The sequence below is a fragment of the Erinaceus europaeus genome, chromosome 3, assembly GCF_950295315.1.
Source record: "Erinaceus europaeus chromosome 3, mEriEur2.1, whole genome shotgun sequence".
NCBI classification, from domain to species: Eukaryota; Metazoa; Chordata; class Mammalia; order Eulipotyphla; family Erinaceidae; genus Erinaceus; species Erinaceus europaeus.
In genome coordinates this window covers 14,139,193-14,160,174 of record NC_080164.1, presented here as the reverse complement: position 1 = coordinate 14,160,174, position 20,982 = coordinate 14,139,193, and the positions used below count along the sequence as shown (strand labels likewise).

The following is a 20,982-nucleotide window of genomic DNA, read 5'->3' as shown; positions in this document are numbered from 1 at the left end:
GCTGTAGCGCAGCGGGTTAAGCGCAGGTGGCGCAAAGCACAAGGACCAGCATAAGGATCCCGGTTCGAACCCCGGCTCCCCACCTGCAGGGGAGTCGCTTCACAGGCAGTGAAGCAGGTCTGCAGGTGTCTGTCTTTCTCTCCTCCTCTCTGTCTTCCCCTCCTCTCTCCATTTCTCTCTGTCCTATCCAACAACGACAACAACAATAATAACTACAACAATAAAACAAGGGCAACAAAAGGGAATAAACAAATAAAATAAATATTTATAAAAAAAAAAAAGGAGAGAGAAGGGGCCGGGTGGTGGCGCACCTGGCTGAGTGCACGTTACAATGCGCAAGGACCCGGGTACAAGCCCCCAGTCCCCACCTGCAGGGGGAGAGCTTTGCGAGTGGTGAAGCAGGGCTGCAGGTGTCTCTCCGTCTCTCTCTCCCTCTCTATTACTCCTTCCCTCTTAATTTCTGGCTGTCTCTATTCAAAAAATAATTAAAGATAATAAAAAATATCTAAAAGAAAGAAAAGAAGAGAGAAAAGGCCCCCCTGAACCCTACTTCACCCCCAGTGAAACTTCCCCCTGCAGGTGTGGGGGCTTGAACCCAGGTCCTCACACACAGTAACATGGGCTCAGTCGTGTGTGCCGGCCCGGTTCCCTTCACCCTGACCTTTAACCACGGTTTTAATCTCTGCTTCTTTCTTGGCTCCACACTGTCCCTTTCCGACATTTCCTGTTCTCAGTCACGGAGACACAGCGCCCAGGGAGGAGAGGGGAGACAGGCTTCCTCTGGGCCCTCCCAGCCCACCCCTCCCACAAGACGTGACATTGGCTTCCGAGTCTAGATCTATAAATATATTTATTATAATATAACAAGAACTTAACAATAAACATATACTATGTACAATGCCGTTACAGAGAACCCTGTTTTGTATCATTCACAGAAATCGCCAGTCTCGCTCCAGTGTGACAGACGAGGAGAGAGACATGGGGGGGAGGGCCCCCACGCTGAGCCCACACTGGCCAAAAACCTCCTTTGGAGGCAGCCCCACCCAGCTCGCTCAGGGAGCCCCACCCCGGGCAGCCCGGGGAGTCTGTGCTCCAGTCCTCGGGGTTCACACTTGCACCCTGTTTGACACAAAGACTTTTTTTTTCCTCTAAATTTTAAATGACATACAATGTATGTAGTTTTGTGCTTATTACTTTTTAAAAAGGATAGATAACTGTAAAAACTGCATAACGAAGCTCGGTATTCTTGTCCGCGACACGTGGGGGCCGGGAATGCTGCAGGGTGGAACCCGTGGCCTGGCCCCTTTTCCTGGGTGCGTGGGGTGGGGTGGTGGGGCACAGAGGGGGTGTCTCGGGGTGAGATGGCAGCAAGTTGGACTTCCGAACTGGAAAACATGGTTGATGTGTATTTGGTACCAACTTGGACCGGGCGGCATGGCGGCGGCATGGCGGCGGCGGCGGTGTCCTCGCTGCCGGGAATGGAAACTGGTGGCCCTGGGAGGTTTTGGGGTCTGAGGACGAGCAGGAAGGCCATGGTGTGCCCCCCACCCCCCGCCACCCCCTACCCCCGGCTTCCCTTCCTCAGGTCCAGATGCTAAGAGAAGAGCGATTCTGTGCGCGCCCCTCAGGCCACGGCCGTCCCCGTCCTGAGAGCTGTGGTGGCAGGTGCCTGAATATATAGCTATAAATATCAAAAATAGTCTCCTGTGCTTTGTGGACATGAACGCTCCCTCCCTCCCTCTCTCCTTCCTTCTCTCTCCGCCCGGGAACTGGTTTCCTTCTGCCTTCCCTGGCCAGGCCTCTGCCGGGGAGGCACAGCTGGTAGGGGCTGTCCGGAGTTACTTTTATTTATTTATTTTTCTAAAAATAAAATGGGGGGGGCATTCCATCCCAAACCCCCCCCCCCCACTTCCAGGAGAGGTTCCTCTATTCTGCACATAGAAAAATGACAGCAAATGCCCACTTGGCCCCACCTGCTGAGACCCGTGGGGGTCTTTCCTCCGACGGCCTCCACTTCCTTTTCTCTTGGTACTTAAAAATAGCCTTTCGTTTATCAAGAAAATGACTTGGAAATCTAAATTATTCATAGAGGGTAAGAGAAAGCTAGCACAACCCCACTCTTGTCCTTCTACAAACACCCAATAGAAAACCCTGTGAGGGACAGATGGCTGTCCAGCTGTCCCCAGCCTCTGTAGCCTCATGGCATTCAGGACACGGAGGCCGGGCAGGTGACCGCATTTCTCTACCTTGACCCCGAGGGGAGCCAGCAGCCTCCTGGCCTCTGGCCACACAGCAATGTCCTCGTAGACTCGGTTAGAAAACAAAAGGAGGAATCAAAGTGAGAATGACTCTTTGATCGTAGCCAAGAGAGCCTGACACGGACTATTGTCCTTGGATAACTGACCGATGGTTGGCTGAGGGATCAAGCTTGCTCTGCAGGAAGGAGAAAAAAAAATTTAAAAAAAGGCAAGAAAGAAAACAAAGCCCCACAGCTGCTCTCTCCCAGTTGAAATATATGTGGAACTCTATTGCGTCTCTGTCCAGAGCTAGAGGCCCAGGGGCGCGGCTCCTACGGGCCCCCAGGGCTGAGCCCCCGTTCCCCCCAAAGGCGAGGATGATTTTCTACATTCAATGTAGAGAGGATTCAGAATGTGGAGCCCGGCGAGTTCCTGGGTGACCGGGCCGGGCCTCCCCAGCCGGGTGCAGTGTCTCTCGGGGCGGGCTCCTGGGCCGTCAGCCACTCTGGATGTACTTCTTGATCACCACGCAGCCATGCCTGAACACGGGGCAGGGCATGTGCGGCAGCAGGGCCCACGTGTTGGTGGCGGGCTCGTAGGCCTCCATGTTGCCCAGCGCCGGCCCCTCGCTGCTCACGATGCCGCCGGTGGCGTAGATCCTGCCGTCCAGGACCACGGCGCTGTGGGGAGCGGTCTACAGTTAGCTGACAGGACGCACCGTCCTCTTTGGCAAACCTGGGGGAGCGGGGTGTCTCTGCTCTTCCCAGCCCTCTGACCCCAGCTGGGTGTAAGAGAAACAGCTTGTGTGGCTGGTTGAGTGCACGTGTCACCATGCACGAGGACCTGGGTTCAAGCCCCTGTTCCCCACCTGCAGGGGGAAAGCTTCATGAGTGGTGAAGCGGGGCTGTAGGTGTCTCTCTGTTTTTCTCCCTCTCAATTTCTCTTTAAAATTATTTTATTTCTGGGAGTCGGGCGGTGGCGCAGTGGGTTAAGCGCACGTGGCGCAAAGCGCAGGGACCGGCGTAAGGATCCCGGTTCGAGCCCCCGGCTCCCCACCTGCAGGGGAGTCGCTTCACGGGCGGTGAAGCAGGTCTGCAGGTGTCTGTCTTTCTCTCCTCCTCTCTCTCTGTCTTCCCCTCCTCTCTCCATTTCTCTCTGTCCTATCCAACAACAAAGCAACGTCAACAATGGCAATCATAACCGCAACGAGGCTGCAACAACTAGGGCAACAAAAAGGGGGAAAAATGGCCTCCAGGAGCGGTGGATTCATGGTGCAGGCACCGAGCCCAGCAATAACCCTGGAGGGAAAGAAAATTTATTTTATTTCTTTATCTACTTTGGATAGAGATAGGAATCAAGAAGAATGGGGTCAATAGAGGAGGGCAGGCAGTGGCAATCCAGTTACGCGTACATATGCAAGGACCAGGGTTCGAGCCCCTGCTCTACCTCCTGGAGCTGGGACAGTTCACAAGTGGTGAAGCAAGTCTGAAGGTGTTTCACTTTCTCTCTCCATCTATCTGCCCCTGCCTCAATTTCTCTTTGTCTTATCAGATAAAATAGAAAAGAGAGAGAGAGAGCAAGAGAGAGAGAGAGAGCGAGAGAGAGAGAGAGCGAGAGAGCAGAAAACAATGGCCACCAGGAGTGGTGGGTTGATAGTGCTGGCACCAAGCCCTAGAGGGAGAGAGGGAGAGAGAGAGAGAGAGAGATCTGTAGGACTGGACTGCTTTACCACTCAGGAAGCTTCTCTCTGCAGGTAGAGAGAGACCGGGGACTGGAACCTGGGTCCCGGTGCTCACTCCTGAATGCACCACCACCCAGACTCTCCATACTCAACGTCTCTCTGCCTCTATCAGTCAGTCAATGAAAGGAGGTCTTGCTGTGCCACCTTCCAGACTCTGGGGGCCCTTGTGACCGGCGCCTCACGTCCCGCTGGCTGACTACAGAGGGCCAGAGTGTGCAGGGAGCTCCGCTCGGTATGCTGAGACTCCATTGGGCATCTTTTTTGTGTTGCCCTTACAGAGTCTTCTGACTGAACACGTAGAAAAAGCATAATAGGGGGTCGGGCGGTAGCGCAGCGGGTTAAGCGCACGTGGCGCGAAGCGCAAGGACCGGCATAAGGATCCCGGTTCGAGCCCCCGGCTCCCCACCTGCAGGGGAGTCGCTTTACAGGCAGTGAAGCAGGTCTGCAGGTGTCTGTCTTTCTCTCTCTCTCTCTCTTTCTCTCTATCTATCTTCCCCTCCTCTCTCCATCTCTCTCTGTCCTATCCAACAACGACGATACCAATAACAACAATAACTGCAACAACAATAAAAAACAAGGGCAACAAAAGAGAAATAAATAATAATAATAAAAAAGAAAAAGCATAATAACAAGCCAAGTCTAACTGTAAAAAGTGTGGTGATTAGCACAAGGAAACAGAAAGGATGCTGGTGGAGAGGTAGAAGGGGGCCCCTTTGCTGTGGTGTTGTGGAGCTTGGGTGGTGGTGAGACACACACACACACACACACACACACACACACACACACACACACACACACACAAATGGGAAACTATACTCCTAAAGTTCCACTGTAAACCAATGCTAAATTAACAATCAAAGAGCCTCTCACTGCTTGAATCACTTTGGGAATATGATTCACAAGGACAAGGGCAGATATATCCTAGGAGCCGGGGGCTGGGAGGGGGTGCACCTAGTTGAGCTCATGTCACAGTGCACAAGGACCCAGGTTCAAGGCCCCAGTCCCCGCCTGCAGGGGGCGAAGCTTCACAAGTGGTGAAGCAGGGCTGCAGGAGTCTCTCTGTCTCTCTCCCTCTCTATCTTCCCCTCTCCTCTTGATTGCTGGCTGTCTACCCAATAAAGGAATAAAGACAACAAATAAGTAATGGGGAATGAAAATAAAATCCCAGGCGCTGTGTCTTCTCGTTTGTTTTTGACGTGGCACTAGGGAATGAACGGGGGGCCTTGTGGAATGAGATACCACCAAGTGACTTTTTCTTTATTTCTTTAAGCAAAGAGGGGACGGAGAGAGAAGACTGAGCGAGGAGAGAAAGAAAGAGACGACAAAGCACCACCCCCACCGTTTGGGGAGCTTCCTTGGTGCTGAGAGGAGAGACATGACGGCATCGCTCCACCATGGGGGGGGGGCAGGCTCCCTTGGTACTGGAGGCCTCTCCCCCCACCCTGAGCAGTCACTGGGGGGAGAGGGAGGGATGCTGGGGCCTCACCTGCAGAACTGGCGAGAGTGGTTCATGTTTGGGCCTGCCTTGATGTTCCCCTTTTCTGGGTCGTAGATGGTGGTGGCCCTGGCATAGGCCCCACCCAGGATGAAGACGAAGCCATTGAGCGTGACAGCAGGGGCGTACTTGTTATCTGGGGAGGGGGGGGTGAGAAAGACAGCGGGTCAGGGTGCCGTCTTCGCCCCATTCAGGGGAGAGGGGCTGGGGAGCCCTACCCCCACTGGATCACCAATTGGTCTGAGGACCACAGGGGGCTTGAATTAGCTCGCCCTCTGCCCAGGAGTTGGGGTGTTCAGAAGGGCGGCTGCTACCCCCTCTTGCCCCTGCTGCGCTCATCTCTGCAGAGCTGTGGGGCCTGGACACCCCTCTGGGGTGAGACAGAAGGGGGAAAAATAAAGCAGCATCGCCATGTCCAGTGGAGAAGCAATTACAGAAGTCAGAACTCCCACCTTCTGCACACTACAAAGGATTTGGGTCCACACTCCCAGAGGGGTAAACATTGGGGAAGTAAACCGGAGGGCTCTGTACCCCATTCTGCCAGGACCCGGAGGTCACCAGGAAGCTTGTTTTTATACCATCAATGAAAAGGAGCCCAATCTGGAAAACACCAGAGGAAGCCAGGCACGATTACCTGGCAGCAGTAACAGATGTAGGGGTGAACTAGAAAGGAGGTGGAGGCAGGACCGCTAGAAGAGGTACAGATGTATAATCAGCCTGTTAGCGGGACCGTGGGAGAAATGCTGCAGTTTCCAGTGGAGGGGATGGGACACAGAACTCTGGTAGTGGCAGTTGTATGGAATTATACCCATGTCATCTTACAAGTTTGTGAATCAATATTACATCTCTAATGAAAAAAAAGAAAGAAAAAGGAAGGAAGGAAGGGAGAGGGTGAGAGGGAAAGGGAAGGAGGAAGGGAGGAAGGAAGGAAGGAAGGAAGGGAGAGAGAGAGAGAGAGAAAGAGAGGGAGGCAGGAAGGAGGAAGGAAGGAAGGAAGAAGGGAGGGAGGAAGGAAGAAGGAAGGAAGCTGCGTGAGCCCTGGTTGGGGGGTGACCCCGGCCTCACCGATCATCGGGGACTCAATGAAGCTCCAGGCATCTGTCTGCGGCACATAGGACTGGAGGACACCCGCCGCCCGGCCCGCCTCGTTCACGCCTCCGAACACGTAGATCTTCCCACCACACACCGTGGCCGCCGCCGAGTGCACGGCCTTGGGCAGGGGCGCCACCGCCTCCCACTGGTTGGTGATGGTATCGTACCTGTGGCGAGAGAATTGTCCCCGGTCACAGTGGGCCAGAGTGGGTAAGGGCGGCACCCCGAGGGCATCAGACCTGGGGGAGCGGCACCCCCTTCGCCCTGCCCTCAGTCTCACAGCCAGGGTCCCACAGATGGGGAGGGGGTGTCTGGGGACCCACCATGTGAGGTCACTCTGCTTTCTGCCTTCCTCCTCAGCCTGGGGCAGGGGGGCTCTTTCCTGCCTGTGCATATAGGTATATTTTTTAATGTCGTGACTTTTGATTTTTAATTTATTTTATTTATTGGGTAGAGACGGAAATTGAGATGAGAGTGGAGGGGGAGATAGTGAGTGAGAGACAGATACAGAGAGATACCTGCAGCCCAGAGGCACTGCTTGTGAAGCTCCTCCTCTCACACAGGTGGGGACCAGGGGCTTGAAGTGGATCCTTGCACGTAGTGACATGTACTCTCAACTGGGTGTACCACTGCCCACCCCTCCCTTTTATCTCTCAAAGATTAATGAATTAATTTGTTCAGTGAAAGAGAGAGAGCACTGTTCTGCCGATAGGTGGTACAGAGGACTGAACCCAGACCCCCACATTTTCAGAGCATGCAGTCTACCCACTGAACCACCACCCTGACCACTATCTGTTCATATTTTTATTTTATTTGATGATATCTATATTTATATCTATATCTATCTATCTATATACATATATAGAGAGAAACAGACAAAGAGATACTAGAACACTGCTCAGCTCTGGCTTATGGTGGTGCTGGGGATTGAACCTGGGACCCCAGAGCGTCAGTTGTAAAAGTCTTTTGCAGAAACACTGTGCTGTCTGCCCAGCCCTCTGTGCAGATTTTAACCAGGAAGATAATGAGAAATGCTGACTTGGACAGAAATGCCCAGAATGAGGCAGGCGGTGGACACAGGAGAGCTGACCTAACAGGCCAGTTACCTCTCAGATGCTGTAGCAAGGGGCAGAGACACACCAAGGAGTCCCACACTGGGCCCTGGCGGCTGGAGCAGAGGCACAGAAGCTAGCTCCCTCTGGACGTCTAGGAGGGAAGCCAGACAGGGGAGACTCCATGTGGAAGATGCTGAGTTGGGAGGAGGCACAGAGAGGTGGGTCCTGGCCGGGAATTGGGGCCTAAGAGGATTTCGTGGGTGGGGTACTGAGACATGTTTGCAACCCAGATCTTCAGGGAAAAAGAGTCCTGGCTTTGCAGTATGTGCTGATGTTGGTGATGCCGATCTCACCATGGATGGCTTCTTGTCACCAACGGGAGTCGAGATTTGGAGAAGGATGTGCAGTAGTGCATCACCAGAGAGAATCTCAGCAGATACAGACAGAGGACACATCTGACTTCCGAAACACAAACGGCAGTAAGATGTAGTAGTGAAAACAAAACAGCTAAGAGAGCAGCGCTGAGCTCTGAGTACAGATGACCTTTGTTCTCAGTCTGCTTTAACTGAAAGTGTGTGTCTAGTGCTTTTTATTGTGAGACCAGATGTCGCTTCACCATTTTATGAGGTACCAGGGAAGCAGCCTAGAGCTCAGGCATGCAAGGAATGCACTCTACCACAGAGATTTCTCCCCAGCCTTCCATGTGACTTAATTTTTTATAATGCCAAGGTGAACAACAGGCTTGCAGAGTTCCTGGGACTTTAACAGTCAGCACTCATGAGTCAGCCTGAACTAGCTCCAGCACAGCATGGGTTTTGTTTTAATTTTAAGGGGAAAGGTTTAATTGTGTTTACATGCTGATAGGGGGCAATCCAACTGGTCAGGAGAGATGAAATACATAAGATAGAGAGGGGGTGGTGCCCCCATAAGTGGGCCCAAACTGGTTCCAGAGTGGAGAGGGCCGAGGAGAGGAAGGCAGGGATAGCCCAAGCAGAAGTACTTCTTAGGAACAATGAATGGCAGGAGACAAGTGCTGTCTTCCCTGCAAAACAGGGAGTCCAAGTTGTCAAAAATATTAGAATTATTATTAGAGAATTAATAATCCCTGGTGACCAATGGAGACAGAAACCAAGATGGCAGAGGGCCTGTGACTGAAATCAAGATGGCAGCAAGCTTGTGACAGAAACCACGATGGCAGAAACTAAGATGGCGGAAACAGAGTGACCAAAACCAAGATGGCAGAAACTAAGATGGCGGAAACAGTGACAGAAACCAAGATGGCAGAAACTAAGATGGCGGAAACAGCATGACAGAAACCAAGATGGCGGAGACCTGCCTGAAGACAGACCTCCAACTTGTGATTTGTGTCTGGATGCAGTGTCCACCCACCTCTATCTGGACATCACAAGGACTGAGCCAGACAGACCTCTCAAATATGAATCGGCCTGTCACAAACAATTGAAAGGTGGGATGAAGAAGGCCATAAAACCCAAGAAGTGCGTGACCTCCAGGCCTTGGCTCTCTCCAGATTTTTCTAACATGAGCAAGAACTTGGAAGGCCAAGCAGGTAAATCTTTGGGATTAGAGTCTTGAGGGTAGAAATGGAGATGAGAAACACCTGAGAAGGGGAGAAATTGCTGACAAGGGAAACACAAAAAGATTGTCCCCACTAGATTTGGGCCCCCTGGGGCAGGTGTGGAGAAGGTGGAGGGCCTGAGTGAACAAGACCTAGTGGACAACATGGCAAAGTCAGAGGGTTGAACATGAGTTCCAACAAGTGAAAACAACCAGCTGCTGATGGGCAGAACAGAACCCAGAAGAAGCAGATGGGCCAAGCACCCTGGGTCTTGCTTGCTTCAAGGATCTCAGTTCTTTTTTCAAAATTTTTTTATATTTATTTTCCCTTTTGTTGCCCTTATTTTTTTTTTAATTGTAGTTGTAGTTATTATTGTTGTTATTGGTGTCGTCGTCGTTAGATAGGACAGAGAGAAATGGAGAGAGGAGGAAAAGACAGAGAAGGGGAGAGAAAGACAGACACCTGCAGACCTGCTTCACCACCTGTGAAGTAAATCCCCTGTAGGTGGGGAGCTGGGGGTTTGAACCGGGATCCTTATGCCGGTCCTTGCACTTCGTGCCACCTGCGCTTAACCCGCTACACTACCGCCCGACTCCCAGGGTCTCAGTTCTCAGCATCTCTTTCAGGCTTTTTCTCTGGACCCCAGTTTGGTTGGTCCATCTGCCACTCACCACCTTCGCTGTCTGCTTTCTACTGAGTTCTGAACCTCAGGCATCCCACAGCTAGGTTTCTCCCTGCACACTTTTCCAGGGAAGCACATTTTTCCCATAAGCCTCCTTGGGGCATGAGGCATGTGAGGTCACAGCTCTGTGACCCAGGAAAGTGGTCTGAAGGGACTGTGGGTAAGGACTAGGGGATAGCAGCAGGATTTCCAGCTTTGTGTTGGCCAAGAAGCAGGATTTAAAATTGAATATCTTTCATTATGTGTCTATCATTCTTGTTAACTTTTTTTTTTTTTTTTAGTTTTAATTAATTAATTTATGGGACCTGGGTGGTGGTGTGCCTGGTTGAATTTATTATTTTTTTAAGCCAAAGCACTGCTCAGCTATGGTTTACTGTGTTGGAGGAGAAGGGTGGGGGATTGAACTAGGACTTTGGAGCGTCAGGCATGACAGTTTCTTTACATAACTATCATGCTATCTCCTCAGCCCATTATTTATTTTTTTTTCTAGTTTTTATTAGATAGGACAGAGAGAAATTGAGAGAGGATGGGGAAATAAAGAGAGGGAGAGAAAGATAGACACCTGCAGACCTGCTTCACCACCTGTGACACATACCCCCTACAGGTGGGGAGGGGGGGCTTGAACCCTGGCCCTTGTGCTTGGTAATATGTGCTCTACCACCAGGCCCCTGAACTTTTTAACCAGAGCACTGCTCAGCTCTGACTTATGGTGGTGCCAGGGATTGAACCTGGGGCCTCAAGCTTCAGGCATGGGAGCCTTTTGCATCATCACTACGTTGTCTCCCAGTTCCCAGATGCAGAACCTGAGATGAGACTGAAACACTAATTCAGTGAAGCCGCGGCTAACAGGCAGTGGAGGAAGTGGCTCCTTGGACAGTGTCACAAGTTCAGAGCCCATTTTTTGAAGCCACTCTGGCCAAACTCCAAAGAGCTCCTGTGGAAGGAACCGGGAGGAAGATGATGGGGCCGTTAGTCTCCGGGCGCTCAGTGGAATGGCATATTCCAGCGAGCACGCCTTTCCAGAGAACTTGTTATTCCAGGTGGCTGATTGCCAAGCCACCAGCCCTCGGCAGCTCAATCTGTCAGCTTCCTGTGCGAGAAGGATATGCTAATGACATGCAAATGACCCCGCGGAGCCTGGCGCTCCACCATCATTTATCCCCGGAAGCACAGCTCTGGCAATAGACTGCTGTAAAATATCGGACCCGGTTATTTATATAATGATATAATACAGGTTTGTCTGTGGCGCTGTTGTTTTAATCTATAATTATATAATCTTGCTTTATTCCTGTAATACACTATTGCAATATGATTCTAATGCTCCACATATCTCCTTCGTTATTGATATAATAGTAATTGGTCCCCTGAGCGCTTCTTGGGGAGCAAAGTACCCTGGTGTCTGCCCCAGTTCCTCTGACCTTCCTGTCACCCGAAATCCTCATCATTGCCACCACGTGACTCAAGAGATGGGTTGGCCCCAAGGGGGCCCAGCTAGGCTCCTGGGGGAGCAATGGGTGACCCTTCCCCTGCGCCCTGCAGCTGGGCAGCTGACGGATCCCAGTGAGCTGAGGCAGATGTCCAGGGAGCCCTGTTGTTCTAGAATGTTCTGCCTTCCATCTACTCTGTTTCAGGGAGTGGTCTTGCTTAAGAGGTAGCCGGCTGCGGGTCACAGTCGGAGGAACCATGGCCTCATCCCTCCAGGGGGGGCCCTGCTGGCTGCTTTCAGGCCTGGGGGGCTGGGGGCTGACCTCAGGCTTCAGGAAGTAGAATTGCCCTCCCCCCCCTTCCCCTGGCCTTGCTGTGAGATCTTCAGTGAGTACTGGGGGCAACATCTACCTCTCAGGTGAGGACCCTTGGGGCCCCGGGGGTGGAGAGGGACAGGCTCAGGGCTGGGGGTGGGAGGGGGACAGGCTGAAGGCTAGGGGGCAGAGGGGGGGCAGGCTTCCCACAAATCCCTATATTTATCAACAAGTCGAAGTTTGCAAAAAGAGTAATCAGCATCTTAGGAGATTAAAAATAGCTGACATGGGCAAGACAGGATGACAGATCCAACTCAGTTTGCTCCTACAGAGAAGATGTCTCCTTTCTCCACATGTTTATTATCGGATGACAAGCCTTGGGAAGCTGGCACTTCAGGAAGGCTCATCCCCCCTCCAACCCCCCACAGTGGTTGAGCAGCGGGTCCCCTAGAAGGCTGCCAGCACCAGGCCCACCCCGTTGACCGCAGTATTAATATCCTCTTCATCGCATGGGGATCCCTATCGTCTTCAAAGAAAGGCAACCATCAAGTGCTGTCACCCAGCCAGCTCCAGGCCCTCACTGGGGGCGGTTGAATACCCAGGGCCTGTCTCTGGAACCATCTCCCTGTAACATCTGTCAAGTGTCCAATTAACCACCAAGGGGAAAATACAAATTGAGGGATCCTTGTAGCTCCACAGGCTGGAGGTCACCTGGGGAGACATGCTTTCTGTGCAGCTGGTGGCTGGTGGTGGCAGCGGGGCAGGGCCGGCCGTGATCTCAGCTGTGGCCTGGCCGGGAGCAGGGGGCCAGCTCAGTCCGGCCCCACATCCTCTGCACCACCAGTTCCTCCTAAAGGGAGCACATACAGGGTCCCCCTCCTCAGGGGCTGCTGACTCCCAAGGCCTCCCAAGCTCCTTCTCAGCTGCTCCTGGGGGTCTGTCCTCTGCAGAGACCAAGCCAGGTTCACAGGACAGGACCCTGCACCTCCACCTAGGAGCCCTCGGGGAGGCTCACACACACAGAGTCTGAGCCAGGCCTCCGTGCGGTGTGTGGGGAAGGGAGTCCCTGTGGGGGCGGGGGCACAGAGGCAGGGCGATGAGCATCACACACATTTGGGATGCCCATGCCAGCTTTGCCTTCAACCCCAGCCAGTGGCTCAATGGGCATGTCCAGTTCCAGAATGTTTCCCAGCGGTCCGGTTAGGCCAGCCAGGCCCAACCCAGGCCCCTCCTGCGGCTGGGCCCCCTGCGACTGAGAACCCGCCATAGGTCCTGTGTCCACCCCTGTTGGTCTGCTTCTAATTCTGCTTCTAAGACCCCTTCTGTTTTGATCATCACGTTAGGTTCGCTTGCATTGCCTAACGCTGTGGTCTATTTACATAATCACTGCTTTACCTGAGACCCGCCCTGCCTACAGGGCACTGGTTTAATCCCCACTGGTTGGCGCTCTTTCTCCACTCCGCCCCCTCTCCTAGTCACTTCCTGTTTTCCACCATTTAATCCCCAGTGGTTCGTGTGCTTTTTTCCTTCTCCCCACCCCCTGTCCTACCTACTTCCTCTTCCGACCTGACACTTCCACCTTGGGAGATATAAAGGACAGGATTTTCTAATGAATGGAGATTAGATTGATTGCACCACATTCTCACTCATCAATAAAGATTGAACTGCGTTCCTAGCTCAGCCATGAGTGTCTGGTCGTCTCTCTCCTGCCCGCGAAGCTAGCCCGGCATCTGGCGCCTGAACAAGGACCGGCACACCCCGCCGTCCCGGCCTCTCTGTGTAGCGTCTGAAGCTCTGGGGACCGTGGCCTTGTAAGGGCCCTTCTCTGGGGGTGTCAGAGAAGGAGCCACTCAATGCATTGTCTGCCACTGGGTGCTGCCCCCTTACCTCTCCACGTGCTCCACGTTGCCTGCCACGCCGAGCCCCCCCAGGGTATAGATCTTCCCATCGTAGACCAGGCTGTTGTGCCGGCAGCGGGGGACAGTCATCCTGGAGACCAGGTTCCAGTTGTCGAGCAGGGACATGTAGCACCAGACATCAGCCAGTGTCACTCCCGACTCCATCCCACCTGGGGCGGCATGGGGAGAGGCCAGAGAGTGAGGACACCGAGGTGACCAGCCCAGGACTCCGGGCCAGCAGTCACTCCGATGTGTGGACAACTCCTCAACTGCCCACCCCAGGCTCTGAGCCTGTCCCCCTCCCAACCCAGCCCTGAGCCTGTCCTCTTCATATGGCCACCCAAGTCCTGAACCTGCCCCCCAACACCAGCCTGAGACTGTTCCCCCATCTCCTAGCACTGAGCCTGCACCCTCTACCTCCCAGCCCTGAGCTGGCCTCCGTCCCACCTTCCAGCCCTGAGCCTGTCCTGTCCCACCCCTCAGCCCTGAGCCTGCCCCTCCCACTCCCAGCCCTGAGCCTGCCCCATCCCACTGCCAGCCCTGAGCCTGCCCTGTCCCACCCCTCAGCCCTGAGTCTGCCCTGTCCCACCCCTCAGCCCTGAGTCTGTCCTGTCCCACCCCTCAGCCCTGAGACTGCCCTTCCCACCCCCCCAACCCTGAGCCTGTCCTGTCCCACCCCTCAGCCCTGAGCCTGCCCCCTCCCACCCCCCCAATTCTGAGTCTGTCTCCCCCCCCCATTTCCCAGCCCTGAGCCTGTCGCCCTCCACCAATGGCCTGAGGGTCCTCACCTGAGAGGTAGATGTTGTCCCCGGCGCTCACGACACTGAAGAACTCGCGGTCGTAGAAGGGCAGTGAGGCCAGGGGGTACCACTTGTTGTTCTGGGGGTTCCAGCAGGTGACGGCCACCAGAGAGCGCTGGGTCATCCCCACCATCTGCCGACCCCCGACCAGGACGATGACCTCGGCCACACCTGAGGGGACATGGAGGGCACCCTGGGGGCTGGCCTCTCCCCGGGGTGGGGTCAAGGGGTGCTGAGCCCAGGGCGCCTGCTCACTGGAGGAAAGCGGGGTCGTACCTGCTGAGAGCCGGGGCCGGGTACGCGGCGTCTGCATCTCCTGCCGGGCGTGGGGCAGCATGTGGTAGCGCTTGGCCTCGTTCACCAGGTCCCTGCAGGCCTCCGAGGATTTGATGAGCTCCTCGTTGTCCACCACGTTGAGCAGGTAGCTGGGGTGGATGAAGGGAAGACGCACCACGGCCAGGAGCTCTGCGGCGTGCTGCGGGGCCAGGGCACAGCCACCGTCACACACAACCCAGGAGATGGGGGTGGACTGTGGCCTGCACTCAGCCGGCCAAGGGGATGTGAGGGACCGTCAGTCCAGAGGGGGAGATGGGGGTGGACTGTGGCCTGCACTCAGCCCAGCCCAGGGGATGTGAGGGCCCGTCAGCCCAGAGGGGGAGATGGGGGTGGACTGTGGCCTGCACTCAGCCGGCCCAGGGGATGTGAGGGCCCGTCAGTCCAGAGGGGGAGATGGGGGTGGACTGTGGCCTGCACTCAGCTGGCCCGGGGGATGTGAGGGCCCGTCAGTCCGGAAGAAGTGGGGGGCTGTTTCTCACTTCTGCTTCCACCCTGGGTGCCCAGGTGGCAGGAGGCGTGGCAGCAAGGCCTCCTTGCCGCTAGGAAGGCTGGGACCTTCGGGGACTCCGGGGGTGTGTGTGTTGGGGACAGCCCTGGAGAGCTGACCTAGTGGCCATGCAGCGACCATCAGGCTTGGGGCTCAACTGTCAAAACCGGGTCCCCTCAATACCAGTGGGTCCCATTAGTGGAAGGTGTTGTCTCACTACCAGTATTTTATATCATTTTATTTTATTCTCTTTCTCTCCTTGTTCCTTTACCAGAGCTCTGCTCAGCTGATGGTGGTTCAGAGGATTGAACCTGGGACTTTGGAGCCTCAGGCTTTATTGTATTTTAGTGATCAGAGCTCTGCTCAGCTGATGGTGGTTCAGAGGATTGAACCTGGGACTTTGGAGCCTCAGGCTTTATTGTATTTTAGTGATCAGAGACCTGCTCAGCTCTGGCTTTTGGTGGTGCCAGGGACTGACCCTGGGACCTCAGAGTCTCAGACATGAGAGTCTGTTGAGTAATCTACTATGCTGCCCCTCCCCGGCCTGTCTTTCTTTTCTGTTTTTTTTTTTTTTTAAGTATTTATTTCATGTGACAGTGATGTATAGTGGGGTGGGGACAGGTCAGGGCTGGATGCTGGCAGGTGTGGTGCCTAGAGTTGAGCTTTGAACTTCAAGTTCACAAGTTCAGACCTCTGATTGCTCCATTGCAAGATGCAGATCTCTCTCTCTATCTCCCCTTCTCCTTTGAATTTCTCTCTGTCTCTGTCAACAAAAGACAGACAAAATAAAGCCTCCAGGAGCAGTAGGTTCTGAGGGCCAGCAGGAGCCCTAGCTAAATCTGTAGTGGCAAAACCAAACCAAACCGGAGCCCAGGAGACAGCCCAGCCCAGACTCCGGCCCACGCGGGTCCAGACTCGCACCTGCACCCGGGACGCGGGGTCCTTCTTGATCCATTTGATGACGGTCTCGTACACCAGCTCCTCGGCCTTGGTGTTGAGGCTGTCGTTGGAGATGTAGGTGATGAAGTCGTCCTTGGAGATGCTGAGGATTTCCTCCTGGGCTGCCACCTCGGGGAAGATCTGCAGCGCAAAGGCCTTGGCCATGTGGTAGAGCTCGCTGCACTGCATGGCCTCCGCCATGGCCAGCACCCCCAGGCAGTTGCTGGCCGTCAGTTGCTTCTCTGGGGGGCGAGAGTGTGGGCCCACTGAGCACGGGGCCCTGGAAGGGGTAGCCTCGCCTCCCTCTGCCCCCTGTGCCCACCGTCTCTGCCCCCGCCTCCATCCCATCATGAGCCCAGCCTCCAGCACCCAGAGTCCCCACAGGCCCACTTTCTGTCTCCATAGATCTCCTGGGGGCTCCTCTGACCCCCTCATCCTGTCCCTCCCCCTGGGGACACCCCAGTTCCTGGCAGGGGCCTGGCTGAGGCTGATGGTCCCTTTTAGAACTGAGCTGGGCACGTTTCAGGCTATAGACTCTAGTCCTGCTGGCTTGTGAGACTCCTTCATGTTTCCACCAACCTACTCCTTCCACCAACCTACTCCTTAGTCCCTGACTTCTAGGCTGGGGTCTGTCTGGCCAGTTCGCCTAAGGTCTAGTAGTCACTCCAGCCTGGACATCCCTGGTCCCAGAGGCCCATCCCTGCTCCTACACTGGGCTTCCTGAGCTGTGCTGAGGCTGGCCCCTGCAGGGATCCTTCTGAAGCCCCTTCTGAAGCCCTTGGCCATCCTGCCGGGCCTGCTCCCACCCACTGCTCAGCCCCTACCTTCTATCCACCTTCAGGCCACGGGCTCTGGTCTTTCTCCTCCCCTTCTCTCCCCATGCCTCTTCTGGCTCCACTGGCATGGGATACCCAAGTGTCCACCCAGGCAGCAGTTCTGGACACCCATGTGATAGTTCACATGTCCAGGCCATTGTGGTCATCTGGCATGGCCCCAGGCAGCACATGACTCAAGGGACAAAAAATGTGACCTAGTTGGGAGTCAGGCTGTAGCACAGCAGGTTAAGCGCAGGTGGCGCAAAGCACAAGGACCAGTATAAGGATCCCGGTTCGAGCCCCCGGCTCCCCACCTGCAGGGGAGTCCCTTCATAGGCGGTGAAGCAGGTCTGCAGGTGTCTATCTTTCTCTCCCCCTCTCTGTCTTCCCCACCTCTCTCCATTTCTCTCTTTCCTATCCAACAACTATGACAACAATAACTACAACAATAAAACAACAAGGGCAACAAAAGGGAGTAAATAAATAAAATAAATATTTTTTTAAAAAGTGACCTAGTAAGTGGTTCAGTGGCTAGAGCATTTTACTTAAAAGCTCTAGGTCCAGGCCTGGGGAGGTAGCACAGTGGTGATGTAAAAAGCCTTTCATTCCTGAAGTACCAAAGATCCTAGGTTCAAACCCCAGAACCACTAAAAACCAGAGCTGAGCACCAAAGATCCTAGGTTCAAACCCCAGAACCACTAAAAGCCAGAGCTGAGCAGGGCTCTGGTCAAAACAAAACAAAACCAACCACTCTAGGTGCAGAGTTTGATCCTTGGCATCACGTGCGCCAGAGTAATGCTCTAGTTCTCTCCTTCTCCATAACTAATGAATGAACCAAATGTCAAACATATTAAGAGGGCTGGCGAGATGGCATAATGGTTCTGCAAAAGACTTGCATACCTGAGGCTCTGAGCTTCCAGGTTCAACCCTCAGCACCACCATAAGCCAGAGGTGAGCAAGGCTCTGGTCTCTCGCTTTCTCTTCTTTTTAAAATCTTTTCTTTTCTTGCCTCCAGGGTTATCACTGGGGCTCAGTGCCAGCACTATGAATCTGCTGTTTCTGGCAACCATCTCCCCCCTCCCCCCACCACTTTTTTTTCTATTTTATTTAGTAGGACAGACATAAATTGAGAGAGCAAGAGGATAGAGGAGGAGAGAGAGAGAGAGAGAGAGAGAGAGAGCTGCAGCACTGCTTCACCGCTCACAAAGTTTTTCCCCCTTATGAAGCTTCCCCCTAAGGTGGGGAGCGGGGGGGCTCAAACCTGCATCCTCGAATCTGCGTCCTCTATGCATGGTAACGTGTGTACTCAACTGGATACACTGTCACCTGCCCCTGCTGCTCTCGTTCTGTCTTTCTCTTCTGTGTCTCTCAAATAAATAAATAAACTCTCTAAAAAATAATAATGCCACAAAGGAAAAGGACCAACAGTTCATCACTCCTTTGTCCAGTGCTTCCAGAACAGGGCAGTGAGTTCCGAGCCTGCGTCCCATGGAACAGCTGCTGGAGTATCCCCGTGTGACTCCCCACCAGAGCCACTCACAGGAAGCCACTGCAAGCAGCCCCAGCCCCTTGCCCCGCCTGTGCCCCTGGGCTCACCAAGAAAGGACACGCAGACTTTGCAGAAGGTGTGGAACTGGAACTTGCTGGCAGCCTCCAGTAGCGTCTTGGCGTTGGCCGAGTCGATGACCAGGGAGCCAGTGTAGACGAACTCCAGCAGCAGCTCCAGCACTTCGGCCTGCAGGTTGGACAGCACCAGCTCCAGCTTCTCCCGGCCGCCCTGGCCGCTGTCCTGCACCGACCTAGGCACAGAGACCGGGGTGTCTTCACCCGCCCGGCTTCTCCAGGGCCACCTCTCCCTGCCTTCCTTCCTGCTGCCGCCGCACCCTTTCTTTCTTTCTCTCTTCCTTCCTTCCTTCCTTCCTTCCTTCCTTCCTTCCTTCCTTCCTTTCAGGACCCGAGGGGCGAGGGGTACAGCAGGGGACCCTGAGCCTAACCACCTCATGTGGGAGCTGAAAGAGAAGAGTCCAGCCAGAGAGGTACCCGGGAGAACGGAGAACCCTGCTTATCACTACTCGGCATGTCCATGCAAATAAAAATTAATAAAAAGATGCAAATCAAAAAGCATGAGCTGTGGATGGGACGAGGACCAGGAGGGGCCTCAAAGGGAAACAATACGGTCCAGTCCCTCTGTTCCCCCCACCCCCTGCCCCACACTGGGAGGCCATCCAAGCCAGCTGGGACCACGCTGCTGGGTCTCCCTGGAGTCCATGGGGGTGGGTTCCCCAGCTGTCCTGGAGCCCTGACTCCAACCCTGCCCTATCCAACTAGACATATTGTTTCCTTTTAGGCATGGAAAGGGAGCCCTTGGTGACATTGCTTGGAAACTGAGGACAAGACAAGATAGATGGACAGAATGGTTAGAGCTGGGAGGGGGAGTAGGAAAAGGAGGAGGCAGGGAGGAGGAGGAGGAGGAGGAGGAGGAGGAGGAGGAGGAGGAGGAGGAGGAGGAGAGGAACAACCAAGGACTTCCGCCACAGACAGCCAGCAGCCATGACCTGGGACCTGGCCTGGGGCGGGACCCTCCTGCCACATGGAACACGGGGTCAGAGGTCAGAGTGGCCTGCATGTAGAGTGTGCATCATTGGGCTTGTGAAGTGGGGTGGGGGTGGGGTGGGGGGGGGAGCAAAGAGGGACACAGATATATCAAATGTTTATATCTCTGGTGTCTATGGAAGCACAAAACCATGGTAAAAGGCTCCTAAGGCCGGGCGGCCGTTATCTGGACCTAGAAGGAAACAGATAAGATGAAGCAAAAATAAAAATAATAGTAAAACAAAACTAAGAAGAATAACAATAGTAAAAAAAATACAAAACAAAACCAAAAACAGAAAAAACAAACAAACAACAACCAAAAAACAAAACAAAACAAAACAAAACCCAACACCGATCCAGAGGTGACCAGGAGGGAGAAAAACACACCCAGAGGAGTTAGGCGGGAGGCGGGAGGCGGGGTCTCCCGGACTGCCGGCTGGGGGCTGCTCTCACAGGTCTGACTTCCTGTGGGGGCCTGGAGGCGCCCTCCATCTTTCCCCTGCTCCTGAGGAGGCTGAGCATCTTGTGACTGGTCCCTTGGGTGCACCTGTGGCTGGCAGGGGGGTGTGGGGGGGTGTGAGGTGCCAGGCAGATGAGCTGGTGACCCCGGAGAGAAATGGGCTCCTGTCTGTGAGAGCAGGGGGCTAGGGGACTCTCGGGCCCTCTGGTTCCTCTTCTGCAAAACAAGAGGCTGGGTCTGGGTGGGGGTCCTGTGAGTGTTTCCTTGACAGACGCTAGGCCTTTCCTATGAGACCCTTCTCCATGCCAGGCCAGCAATGTCCTCTCTCCTCGCAGGACCTGGCTCCGTGGCCTTGCCCACACAGTCCTACGGCCTGAGCAGGGGACTGACTTTGAACCTGGGATGCTGTGGGCCCAGGACCCCGCAAACAAAAGCCTGGGGCTCTGTCCGCTGCCCTCTGGCTGCCCAGTCCAGCTGGGCCTTCTCTGCCAGTGTGTGGAAGTCCCATAGACTCAGGTGGGGCCCAGAGGGACCTGGAAGCATCTGGGGTCTCCTCTTGAGGACAGGGCCTGTGACACAAGTGACCATCCAGGGTGGGGTGGGGTGGGGGGGTTGGTTTTCCTTGGGCAGATCCTGTGGTCAGTCTAGAATTGTTTCTGTCAGCGGTGAGTGCACACACCGCCCTTTCTCCTTGCAGGTCTGTGCTTACTCTCTTCCCTGAAGACTCTGGGGACAGATTAGGGACTCTTCTGGCTGTCACTGTCATAGCTCTCTGGGTCAGCACGAGCTCTGAAGTATGACCTTAGTTCAAGTCCCAGAGTGACAGTTACTTAGACTGCTTTGGGCCTCACATCTTTCATCTGGGAAACTGGGTACTTCTTGAGGTAATGGGATGCTTTCTGGGGTGGTGGTAAACCCATCCTGGCTCTCTGTGGCTGGGTCTGGTCCTCTTCAGAGCTTGAAATGACAAGGGAAGACTGGGGGTGGGAGGTGGTGGTGGTGGATGGGGTGCTACTACCATGGCCTCCCCAGAGAACT

At 54.3% G+C, this 20,982-nt stretch overlaps 1 protein-coding gene across 2 annotated transcripts in view; it reads right to left on the bottom strand.

Moving 5' to 3' along the window:
• Window positions 1–2,004: 2,004 nt before the first annotated feature.
• The window catches only part of KLHL29 (kelch like family member 29), a 359,330-nt gene continuing 340,352 nt past the window's right edge, over window positions 2,005–20,982 (bottom strand). For both annotated transcript variants that reach the window (XM_060186640.1, XM_060186641.1), the window contains exons 7-14: window positions 18,489–18,691; window positions 16,060–16,319; window positions 14,592–14,790; window positions 14,304–14,486; window positions 13,505–13,685; window positions 6,539–6,732; window positions 5,465–5,609; window positions 2,005–2,917 (exon numbers count right to left, since the gene is read on the bottom strand). In XM_060186640.1, the coding sequence (XP_060042623.1) occupies window positions 2,734–2,917; window positions 5,465–5,609; window positions 6,539–6,732; window positions 13,505–13,685; window positions 14,304–14,486; window positions 14,592–14,790; window positions 16,060–16,319; window positions 18,489–18,691 (1,549 nt within the window). In that variant the 3' untranslated portion in view covers window positions 2,005–2,733. The remainder of the gene's footprint in view (window positions 2,918–5,464; window positions 5,610–6,538; window positions 6,733–13,504; window positions 13,686–14,303; window positions 14,487–14,591; window positions 14,791–16,059; window positions 16,320–18,488; window positions 18,692–20,982) is intronic.